This window comes from Netta rufina, assembly GCF_964035555.1.
Source record: "Netta rufina genome assembly, chromosome: 1".
Taxonomy (NCBI): Eukaryota; Metazoa; Chordata; class Aves; order Anseriformes; family Anatidae; genus Netta; species Netta rufina.
The window spans coordinates 25,289,781-25,302,478 of record NC_140123.1 but is presented as its reverse complement, the minus strand read 5'-3'; the positions used below and the strand labels follow the sequence as shown (position 1 = coordinate 25,302,478).

General features: G+C 40.3%; 1 protein-coding gene across 2 annotated transcripts in view; it reads left to right on the top strand.

The window, feature by feature from the left end:
• DCLK1 (doublecortin like kinase 1) overlaps positions 1-12,698 on the top strand; it is a gene marked incomplete at both ends in the record, with an annotated part of 231,908 nt that overhangs the window by 150,041 nt on the left and 69,169 nt on the right. For both annotated transcript variants that reach the window (XM_084300967.1, XM_084300968.1), the window contains one exon: positions 7,634-7,750. In XM_084300967.1, coding sequence (XP_084157093.1) covers positions 7,634-7,750 — 117 coding nt within the window. The remainder of the gene's footprint in view (positions 1-7,633; positions 7,751-12,698) is intronic.

The window sequence follows — 12,698 nt, the reverse complement described above, 5'->3', positions numbered from 1 at the left end:
TATGACAAATATTACCTCTCTGCGCTGAGTAAGAAAGCAAACCATTGATCTTGCTGAACAGAAAATTTAAGAAATACTGAATTTGTTCTGTCCTCTCACTTCATCGCCAACTGTGTGAATAAAACAATGCCAAGAAAATGCCATCCAATTTGTGTGGATAAAATAAAGGCACTCCAATGATGGATGTTTCTCCTGAGGTCTTTGAGGGATAGATAATACCTGCTGTTAAAGTATATGCCCAATAAATATGCATTTGTCACAGAAAGAAAAAGAAGCCTTTGGCCATGTCTTTGTTTCAGGAAGAATAATGCTGAGTCCATATATAAAAATCATTCTCTTGATTGTAGTTGTAGTCAGCTGTATCATAATCGTTTCAGTTAAATGTAACTTTTCATCATCTTGGTCAGTTCAGGTCGGGTGGTATGCCACCTGAATGCGTTCTGAATACAGGGGCAAACTTGAGGAACATCTGTATAAGCACTGGAACAGCTCCGGTGAGGTATCTTGAACAAGCAACGTTAATTAAAATCTCTGAAAATGAAGCAGAGTATGTGGCAAGACACGCGAGACATACGTGTTAAAGACTACGTGTGTGTTTAGAGGTGTGTTTTAGCTATAGCAAATGAATTCTCTTTTTCAACTCAGTCTTCAAGCTTTTTAAACATAATTTCTGATAATGCTGTTTCAGAAAGTAGCATTTTACACATAAAAGTTAATTCACATGGTTTCAGTAGGAAATATTTCAGATTCATTTAGACAACCAGGTTTTGAAGAAGTCTTCTAATTTTCTCTGCCTACAAATGCAGTTAGAAAATATTTAGATGATATGATGTTGTGCCTTGTCAGTGAAGCTATTGAATGACAAGAAAATTTTTATTTTTATTATTTTTTAATCTCTGTATTATCACTGCTCTGGGGTGGAATTTTTCTGTCTCTGTCAAAAAGTAAAATTTAATATTATAGCATTTATATAGCGAAAAATAAGTGATTCTGACAAAAAGGTTGACACTCGGAGAAGGTAGGAAGATAAAATCTGTTCATAGTATGATCACAGACTACAGCAAAAAAAACTTATATTGAGTAAAAGAGCCCAGCCCCACACAAAGATACTGCTTGTAGTTAAGGTATGTCCACCAGTTCTCAAACTCTGTAATCCCTACCTGGTCATTTCATGAATAAGATTAATCTTTTCTAATTTACAGGTTCCTAAGATAAGTCATGGAAACCAGCATGTTCTGTTGGCTGTGGAAGGATTGTAGGGTGAATAGTTCATACCTATACATCATATTTTTAGCTGTCGAACAGTAAATGAGTTCAATCCTGCCATCAGTGTCTTTAAATTACGGAGAAAGGAGCATGTTTGAAGATAAAGTAGGAGATACTTGAAGCATTGTTTTGATTACACATGCAATCAATATCTCTTCCTATTAAAACTTTCTGGTTGATTTCACAGAAATTGGAAACAAATAAGGGCTTTGAAAGTTGGGAATTAGAATCAGAAATTAGTGATAATAAATGATATTCCAGTCAGATTTGCAAATACTGAATTCACACACACATTATTTCTAACTTACAAAGCATTTTTGGAGTGGTACCTACATATGAATGCATTGTTAGGTTGGGTGAATCTATTTGGACTCCTAACAGCTTGCAGATTATTCTATGAAGCTTTTCTCTCATCAGTGAATATTTATCCCTGTTTCAGAATTGGAGAATGCTCATTCACGTTAACGAAAAATTAGCTTTTTCAGTAAAACCATGTTTCTCAGAAAAAAAAAAAAAAAAAGGCTACATATTTGCTACTACAAATGTTTGGCACGGTTTAAATAAACAGTATTCCTAATCTTTATCATGAGCAGAGGGCTGGTTGCTGATTAGAAATCAAACCAAACGATAGGATATCTCAAAAAAACATGTGTTTACAGTGGCAGATAGCTTAGTGCATGGGATAAAACTTTAGGATTTTGTATTCTACCCATACATCACTGTCCATCTGCATCAGAAACACATTGAACGGGAAGACATGCAGAACAAAATTAAAGTCGGCACAACCATGAAAACAGATGATGAGAAAATGCTTAAGCCCCTGTGAAACTCTCTCTCTTTCCTTTCTGGGAACTGGTTGATAGTTACCCTTTTGAACATGTCATAATTACAAGTCATAGCTGCCAGTGCTACATCTGTAGGGTTGAGTGAATTGCATTATGTATCGATGCCACTAGAGAGGGCGATACCGTTTCCCTTTTGCCGAAGAGAGTGAAATTTAGTTCTGCAAACAGAAGATTACTGTTTTTAGTTGAAGGCATGAATGCAACTAAAAAGTAAAATCTTATTAGCTGCATTACGAATTAGCTACATGGAACAAATCACTCAACATTAAAAGCTAAAATCTGGGGTAATGATCTACTGATTGGCCTGAGGACATTGCTAGTGAGGCTAACATCTTTAAGCAGTGGTAAAAGGTACAAGCCGCAGGCTTAGAGTAAAGTGGCTTACCAACAAGCATGGACATCGCTGATCCTCCTGCCTTGCTTATCTGTAGGATACAGCTGTTGTTGAAACCAAGTTAAATGTTCTCATCCCGGAGAAACAGATTGGCAGGGATACCAAAAAATAAGTATCTGTCCCATACACACAGCCCTCAAAAAAGGCAAAATGCAACAGAGAGTGATGCTTTAGCCCAGAAAGAACTCGAGAAGTTCATACAGTCAACTTCTGAGTAGCTGACAAGTAAACCTTTTTGATCTTATGGTGATTTAGACAACTTTTCGCAACCTTCTCTAGCAACATGTTAAATTCATTCGTTTTCTGACACATTTATTGCAGATTAGTTACTCTCTGCTGCTTTCTTGCCATTGTAAAGTTTAATGAACATAAAAGCTAATTAAGCATTTTGGAAATGGAACATCACATTCAAATCTCACGCCTGGAGACTGGAGTTGTTACGATTCTGCGCATTAGCATCCCTGAATTACCTCATGCTTATACTACGTACATTTGAGAACAGGAATAATCAGGAGCTTGCAAGTATCTTGGGCTTCCTACTAGTTGTACCAGTTGCTACCACTCATTAGCATCACCGTGCAATCTCAGGAACTTTCTGTTCCTTGTCTTGGCCCAAAGGTGTCTCAGCAATGTCACATAGTAGCCTTGGGATATTTCCTCTTTTTTTTTTTTTTTTCCTCAGCCTTACTGTTGTTAATGTCCATTAAATGCCTCAGACCTCTGTGGTAATATTGCATGCTGTAAAGGGACTGCAGTGCTACATTGTTAGTCTCACTGCTGGTAGTCTGTGTTTATCGTCCCCTACTTTGTAGTTCGGGCTGTAGCTACACAATGGAACATCTTACTGCAAGATGTTTTGGCTGGAAAACATTCTTATTTATCTGATATTTTGAGTTGGAAAGCAATAAAGTCTGGGATCAGACCTTGAAATTGACCTTCTTTTGCTTACCATGGGTATCATCATTTTGTTGCTTTAATCTTCATCGATGGTGAGAGGAAGGACCAGAGCTTTGTGAAACATTTCTTTCCTCGCTGAACACACGATAGAAAAATGTCATGTTTTCCCCTTGCTGAGCATGCCAACATGAGTGAGAAAGACAGCATAACTGTCTTCTGTCAGGAGTTCAGATCTATTTCTGGTACAGTTTTGGCATCAAAAGAAAATTGGGGAAAAAAATGCTATTCCATTTCATGGCTTACAAAGCACCTGTTGTAGTTATGGGAACACTGCTGGTGAGGAGAGAGTAAGTACATATTTCTGTACCCGTATAGATACTGAGTAGAAAGTATGGTTTTAAAAACCACACTGTTTTGTTTTGTTTTCCCTTCTTCTTTATGTACACATCGTTTTCCTGTAGAAACTGGCAGATTATGGTGATGTCTTAGAGGAGACAAGCCGTGGTTGTGTGGTTACTGAGTGGGATCTTTGCCTGCAGTAAAACTTAATTTTCCAAACTTAATGTGACAACATAATTGCATACATAAACTGTTCATGGGAGCTCAGACCTTTTTGCAACAAGTACCATGGTAGTATGGTGCCTGCAAGTCTTTTTAGTGTTTGTGAGCATGAGTTGCCTTGGCCCTGGTGTGTGTAGCACTGAAGGTTTGCCTGTATCTGCAGCACATGCCATAGCCCATGCCTTTTATGAATAAACTTGTAAACCTAGAGGAAAAATGGCTTTTGACAAAACTTACCTTGGGGTTCACAGTGGTGTTTGAACAGCGAGAGTATTGAACTATGATCTTTTAAAACTTCACAACCTGGAAATTATTATGGTGAGGAAAAAGAAAATCGTGCCAAAGACGTTCATTGCTGATTTTAAAATGGTTTGTACAAGTAGAAAAACAAGGAAAGAGGGGAAAAGTCTCTGACAGACTAGAAAAGAGAGAAAGCCCTGGCAGCAAAAGATGCTAACAGATCCAGGGCTGTGCGAGCAGGAGCAGATCCAGTAGAGAGAGGGAGGTAGCCAGGCCCCTCTGCTCAGCATGTGGGAGGCCACGTCTGGGATAGTCTCCAGTTTCAGGCCCCCCAGTTCAAGGCAGGCATCACTAATTTGGACAGAGTTAGCAGAGGACCATCATGATGATGTGTGGCTGGAGCACTGGTCATGTGAGGAGAAGCTGATGGAGCCCAGTTCAGCCTGGGGACAGGATGACCCTGGGACAACCTCCCAGCAGCACCCAGTGCCTGTGGAGAAGTGTTGGATCTCCACCAAGCAGGCTGAGTCGGGCTCATCATGGTGTTGGGTGGTAGGAAGAGGCTTCTCTAGGCTAAAAAGTCCAAGCACTCTCAGCATGTCCTCACAGGAGAGGTGCTCCAGTCCCTTCATCACCTCTGAGGTCCTCCACTGGGCTCTTCACAGTATGTCCAGGTCTTCCTTGTACTGGGGAGCCCGGAACTGGAGACAGTACTCCAGGTATGGCCTCATCTACATGTGGTCACCCAAAAGGGTTTCTTCTCCAGTGGGAAAAGATTCATTTTTCAGCTAGCTGTGGAAGGTGGGTTTCTCCTAGAATACTATGCCACTACTGCAGGGTTACTCAAATAACAGGTTATGGTCTATATTGGGCCCATCAGGGCAACCTGCAGCCCACGCCTAACATCACTCTTTATAAAGGGGACTGTCAGTAGTGAGGGGTGGTCAAATCTCCTGATGGCTCCCAGCCTTCCTCTTTCCTACAAACAGTAACACCCTTCCATAGCATATAAGCGTGAGCACTTTTGCCAGGGGAGAAGGAAAATGGTGACAAAACAGCTCTGCATTTCAGTTCACACATATCTTCTTTGTCCACGTGTGACGAAGCTCAGGTGAAGGAGAATTACTTTATTATTTTCTTTCATTTCTGAATCTGTTGGGTGAAAATAAGTGCTGTCTTGTATATTGTCTGAGGCAGGATTTTATCAGTAGGATAGAAACATAAATTGGATGTGCATTTAGGTGCCTATTCTTGTCTTTCATACTACCTTCGGCATGGTCCTTTGCAGTAATGTGAGGAGAAATACATGTTTGAATGGAGAATCTTATCTCTAATCTCATTCTGACTCTGGGCGGTTATAAGGTATCCGAAACTTAAATAAGAGTTAATAATTGTAGTAAGATGAGAGATAAGGTGCAGTGTGTAGCATGAATTGCAAGAAAAGGAGGCAGATACTGTGTTCTGCATATGATGAAAGTAGAGGAAGGCCTCTTACATAGTAGAGGATGTTACGTTAAGTAGCTGACTGTTTTCCTCATAGGCTCTTAAGCCAATGACTGTAGTCTAATGGTTTCTGATTGTTTGGATCATTCTATTTTAGGTTTTCTTTTGTTGTTGTTGTTCTTTTGTTTTATTTTCCATTACAACATGCAGTTATCTTCCTGACTGATTCCTGTGAATGGGGACTTGCACTGGGATGACATCTTAATTTTACAAGATCAAATGTGTTCTGTAATTCTATATTGGCTGTTAGGTGTTTCAACATTTTAAATCTTTGTTAACAAGAAAGGTAACCTGTTGGCAATTGAAATTTACAGACAATTTCTGGAGCAGCAGTTCATGCATCAGGGTAAGATTGCTAATGTAGTTGCCTGGTTGAGTCCAACTGAAAACTTTCATCTGCTTCCTCCTGTTCTCAGTGGATGATTAACTCTTACAACAGAATAAATATCTTCATTTCCCCTTGTTGCTTGCTTTAACGATGAGATTAGCCATCAATGAATTGCATAAAAAGTCAACAGAAAGAAATGAGCTGCTATTTGGCATTAGGAAGATGGGAGAGTTTAGGAAGAAAGGCTTCTTGGTAAGACCAGGGCTTTTCATGGTCCTCTGTGCTCTCAGCTGTGCCGGGCATTCCTTCAGTAACGCATCAGTTCTTGCTTCCATTTCCTTCAACAGCTTGACGACGGACAAGCAGTTAGGGCAGCCAAGAGAAATACACTTCATGACATCATTCTCTGGTGGATATATTTAAGTTAATTAGTTATGCTCAATTTTATTTCTTTGTTCTCTAATCTGTCTAAACTATGTTACAGGCTCCACTGATCATCTGTGAAGACTAAATAATGTGCAGGCTTGTACATAGTATTTTCTGACTAGGGAGGAAAAAAAAAAAAGTCTTGTTTATTTCTCTTAACCTATTTTGAGAAACTTAACCATGGGAAGAAAATGGGGAACAGGTCTGATACAGAAATAAATGTCTATTTATTTTTAAACAAGTATACTGACATTGAGAGGTGAATACAGTGTAAACATTGCTGCAGACTTATAATAGTATACTGGCTAAGAAGTGGAAATCTTTTTTTTTTTTTTTTTCCCCTGACTGTATAATATGTCTGGTGATTAATTTAGTATCCATTATGACTGCAAGATATCAGCTTTATGCACACCCAGTTCTTTCATCCTCAGGCCAAGAACCATTTTGCAGGCGTAATGCAAGAATGCCTACAGAGCCGTGTGGGTGTATGTAAACTCTAACCTGAACATCTTGCAGTGTTCTCAAGTGGGAGGGTAATTTCGCCTCTTCATTGATTTTACTGATGTCTCTTATGAGCAAGTAGTGCCATTTCCCTCAACCTGTGATGAATTGCGTGTGCCCACAATGTGGGCTGTTGCTCACCAGAGGATTAAGCAGGAGCAACAAACCTGCTTCACTTTTCTTCAAACCTTTCATGAGTGACAGACACCTGCGTCATCTTCTTCAGTCTTAACATTTTGATATATAAGAGCAGCCTTCCGGTTCTGCTAGAGGAGACTGCCTAGGCTGGCAAAAATGCTTACATTGCAACTGGATCATTTACAAGAAACCACTGCATTACTTGTGCTGAAATCTTCAAAAGCAAAAAAAAAAAAAAAAAAAAAAAAAATTGTGTCGTCTCGGCACTGTTAAATTAAGCAATCCTAAGTACCTGCAGTAACCATGGTATCTGAAAGTCTGGATTGCTGCAGCAGTTCTTTGTCTGCAAAGTGGTACATACTGTACTTGGATTTTAATGGAGCCATTTATACAGATTTTATATTTTCCCATAAAACTCCTCAAGATGAATGAAAACAAGCGTGGGCTAAGTGTTTGTGCTTTTCATGCTCTTTCTGCTTCAGAATCTTGCTGGCTTTCTTAATTGCTAACTTATGCGGTTTCTTTGTCTTGCAGAATGTCGGGTGGTGAAATCTACTTCCTATACCAAAATAGCTTCAAGTTCACGTAGGAGCACCACCAAGAGCCCGGGTCCATCCCGACGCAGCAAGTCTCCTGCTTCTACCAGCTCAGGTAAAGCAAGCGAGAAATCTTTCTTAAAAAACAGCAGGCTGTTTCAATACAATTAGCAATGTGCTTAAAATACCACATTTCTGGCAAGAACTGTGTGTAAAATAGTTGATAGTAAAAATTCACTTATTTTCTCAGTTGCATTTGAGATAGTGTCTTTCCAGTATAAAAGAATTCTTCAGTGTTTTACAGATCATACTCTTGCATTACTCTCTTAGTTTTCCTTCATTGTTCTTGCATGATTTTGCTTCCAGTACTTAAAGACTGACAAAAAGAAGTATCCCTTCTACTAAGAACTGAATAAAAATGCAGAAAGTAGTCAAAGTTACTCAATGTAGGATCTGTGCTTGCAAATGGTTGATTTCATAATTTATTTTGTATTTTGTTTCTGGGGAAGTTATGAGCCAACAGCGAGGAATGGATAGGTAAAAGACAATTCGCATGCTGAGGAGAGGGACAGAGCAAAGACAGAACGCAAATACAGATGTGAATGTGAGGTGCATTGATAGCTGAGGAAGAGATAAATCAGTGTTGACTGAACAAGCCAATGGTACAGGCTGTAGAAGGCTCAGCAAAAAGCTTTAAAAAGTTCTAATTCTGTCTGAAGGGCCTTGCTTTGGCTGCTTTCGCAGCTTCTCCCACCATGTAGTTTATGACTAGTTCCCTCCTGCAGCTTCTTCCCAAGCATAACAAATAAATAAACAAAAGTACATTAGACAACTTGCCAGAATAATTTGCTTGCAAATACGAATAATATTTGATATGAGCAAGTTAAGTAGACCCAATCCAGCATGTGCAGCATGGCTTGTGAATACAGATGTTGAAAGAGACAAACATTAGAGCTGTCTGAGAGCCACCTCACTATTTCCTGCCTTACGTCTTTTGTCTCTGGGGAAGTGATCATCATACTGGACCTCTCTCTTACCTGCATCCAGTCCTTAGGGAAAAGAGAAGTAGTGATCAGAATGGTCCAGCTACCCAGGTGCTCCTAGATGGTTTCAAAGAGGGGAAGTATGGACCAACTGGAACCATATTTCCACAAGAAGAGTAAACCGAGAAAAAAGACATCCTTGCTCAGGGAAGGAGAAAAGTGGGGGAGACACAATGAGACAGAGGCGCAGATGTGGGTAGCGAAGCTAGGAGGCAGTGTGCCTCCCACGCATCCTAAGAACAGCTGAAATAGAGAAGCCTGAAAAGAAGTGATGGGAACAGCTATGAATTGTGAGGAAGAGCCTCACAGACTGGCTTTTAAACATATTTTAAGCTACTTTCTTTGTAGCTTGATGGAATAAAGTTAAATTAAACTTTAGCAAGGGGGGCCCTATTTGGTGTGTGGATGTTACAGGTGTTTTGTTTTGTTCTGTTTTGTTTTTTTTTTCCAAATAGTAGCAGGAGAATGCAGGAGAAATATTAAGTGAGTAAATCTTAATCTCATGCAGTGAGAGATTTAAAAAAAAAAAAAAAAAAAAACTAAAATGTAGCAATTAGTAGTTTTTTTTAAATATACAGTTTGATGTTAGACTCTGCACTAAAAAACAGTGCAAAGAAAACACCTGCTTTCAGGCATTAAATAAAAAATAAAATTATCCAAAGAAGTGCAGAAAATGTAGATTTCAATGTTTTGCTGTCCAATAAGCCTAAAAAAGTTGTCTGCTAATTGGAATTACGTATATGTGGCTGTAGCAGAATATAGAAATTACTGTCTAGTGCACATATGAGCAGATGATTTTTTCTATGTTGCTTACATTAAGCATCTCACTATTAAGAGCGGCTCCTAAATGACCAGTACATATCTGAAAGTTACACTTTTGCTGTGTTTTTGTTAACTGCTGAGTATATATGCGTATTTTTTTTATTCTGTGCTCTTAAACTGCTTTTAGTTGTTGTTGTTGTTGTTGTTGTTGTTTTTTTTTTATATATACTTTTTTTTTAAGCAAACAACTCCTGTCAGGGTTTTTTTTCTCATTAGGTATAAACATAAAAAAAAGTTGAGAAAGGGTTGATTCTCTGCTCCAGTCACAGGCAACATATATATATAAGTGCATATACATATATATATACACATTATATATACATTTCAAAATAAAGCTGTATCATTTTGTGAAGAGTTACATAGTAAAAAGCAGCAAGTTGAGAAAAGAAGTAATACTGGGTAGGCAGAAAGTATTATTGATTGTGTGCCCTTTTAAAAAAAAGCCAAACGAGCTATATAGAGAGGAATGGGTTGCTAATTAGAAAGAATGTGATTCCTCGTTTGGTTCTTACTGCATTCTTAAAAGTTTGCACATTCTTGCTAAGGAAAAGGATCAGATGCCTGGTTCAGTCATCAATTCTTGCCCTTATCGAGATAATACACATGGATAACCATACGGGTCAAAACAAGGATATTGTATAGCTGTTCAGAAATGTAAAAATAACAGTTAGATATTAAAACTGTCAAAATCCTAAAATGAAGGGATATCAGTTACCTTTAATTCTCTGCTACATGCATCTATAGTATGTTGTAATCTTTGATGTAGGTAGTCAGTATTACTTTGTTTCTCTTCTAGCAAAGGACAGCTGATAGGAATTCATCATTTTTAGAGTTAATGAAGGCACTGTCTTTGGGTTGTTTACACATTGTTAGAGGAATGAATATGTAAATGAGGCTAGGAAATGAGAACAGACTGCTTTGGCTTAAGCACCTAAATATCCTCAGGAACTGTTCCCCTCTTTGGCACAGAATTACAAATGATAAGTGATCTAAGTCTGACTTTGATTGAACTAAATGTTTATAAATTGCATTGAAGTCCATGAGGTGCTTGTTCTGAGCAAATAGCGGTATGGAGTTGCCCACATTTTCCCCAACAGCTTCTGAAGTTGTTGACAGAAATTGAAGGGGGTAGTTTTGTGGTGTGTCTGGCAGGTGGGTTGCTTGGTTTTCTTTAATGTCTGTGTCTCAGTTTCACACCTGTAAGTTTGGAGAAATACTCTATTACCAAAACTGGTGCTTTGAAGATGTATTGGGTTTACATGGCAAGGTTTGTTAGCAGGTGGGCTGCAGTGGTGGCTTCTGTGAGAAAGGCCCAGCAGCTGCCCCATGTCAGATCAGAGCCAGCTCCAGCCAGCTGGGACCTGCTGCTGGCCAGAGCTGAACCATGAACGATGCTGATTGTGGCTCTGGGAGAACAGAGTTAAGAAAGGGACAAAAACTGCTGTGCAACAGCAGCTGGGAGAGAGGGGTGAAAAGCAGCCCTGCAGACCCCAAGCCAAGGTCAGTGCAGCAGGAGGTGCTCCAGGCAGGCAGCAGCAGTTCCCCTGAAGCCTGTGGAGAGGCCCCTGGTGGAGCAGGCTGTCCCCCTGCAGCCCATGGGTCCCACATGGAGCAGATCTCCATGCTGCAGCCCCCCCATGGGTGGAGGAGCCCCCGGTGGAGCAGGTGGATGTGGCCTGGAGGAGGCTGCAGCCCATGGAGAGCCCCCGCAGGAGCAGGCCCCGGGCCGGAGCTGCAGCCCGTGGAGAGGAGCCCACGCAGGAGCAGGGGTCTGGGGGTGGCAGAATGCTGTGGGAGGGACCCCACAGGGAGCAGGGGCAGAGAGGGACCGTGAAGGAGTGGCAGAGACGAAGCGTCAGGGACTGACCGCATCCCCCATTCCCCTCATGTCTAGGGGGAGGATGCAGAATAGTGTGGATGAGGGGAAAGTGTTTTTAGTTTGCTTTAATTTTTTACTGTGCTGGTCCACTAGTGATAGGCAATAAATTATATTAATCTCCCTATGCTGAGTCTGCTTAGCCCCTGATAGTAATTATGGAATGATCTCCCTGTCCTCATTTCAACCCTTGAGCTCTTTCCATCGTATTTTCATTCCCTTTTCCTTTGAGGAGTTGGAGTGAGAGAGCAGTTGTGGTGGAGTTCAGCTGCCCAGCGGGGTAAAACCACCACAGATGACAATTTCTGTAATGTTAACAAATGATTTTTAGAGAAAATCCTGCTAAAAGGGCTGTTGCCCCTAATGTGTAAAGCTTGCTGTTTGTGGTGGTCCCTGACTGTGTATGGGAACAGGCAAAGGATGCTGAGTCCCCTTTCCTTGGTGAGCTCCCAGCCACTGCTCCAGAGAACCATCCAGTAGCAAGCCTGAAAGTCCAGAACCTGCCATTGCCACTATTGGGCTTTGCAGGTGCAAGGAGATGAAAACAGCATGAGAGTAAGGCAAAATGCTGGCCCACAGGCTCGAGGACACACTGGAGAACAGGCTGCAGGGTTGCAGAAGGAGACACTTAGCGAAGCCAGAAGCTACACCAGGGCTTAGTGCTATGCAGATTCAAATCTGTAATTCAGGATGAGGAAATACAAGTCCGGCTATAAAGGAATGACAGACACATGCTCCTCACCCTTCCTTGAGCTAATGCAATCTTAAGTGAGCAAAAAGCTGCATCTGCATTTTTACACCATTTCCTGACATACTGAAGAGAACTGTAAGCATTTACATAGGTGATGTTCAGCTTTCTTTTTCAGCCTTGCTTTTTCCCTTTTTTAAGACAACATATGTTTAGTATGCTTTTATTTTCCTGATAGCCTCCCTCGCACCTGGGAGCAGATGAATCCTATATTTATACAAACACAGAAGACTTTTTTTCCTTAAAAGTGTACATTCAAGCTAGTAAGATCTGTGGTATGGGCCGACTTCTCTATTTTTATGTATTTTGTTCAATTTTTTTTTATTTACATTTGAGAGTGCTTTAAAATAGCAGCATGAGACAGAAATCTCACTGCAGGATGATTGCTTTCTGTTTTTTCACAAATACATTTGAGATATTGTCTGCTTCAAAACACTTTCAGTCCAAATAGAAAAGAAAAGTGGGGAACAGAGAAGGCAGAGAAGAGAAGCAGAGAACGGCAGCATCAGCTCACAGGCAGGCAGAGGGCTAAAGTTTGGTTCCAAGTGCAACAGATAATCCTGCCTCTATTTAA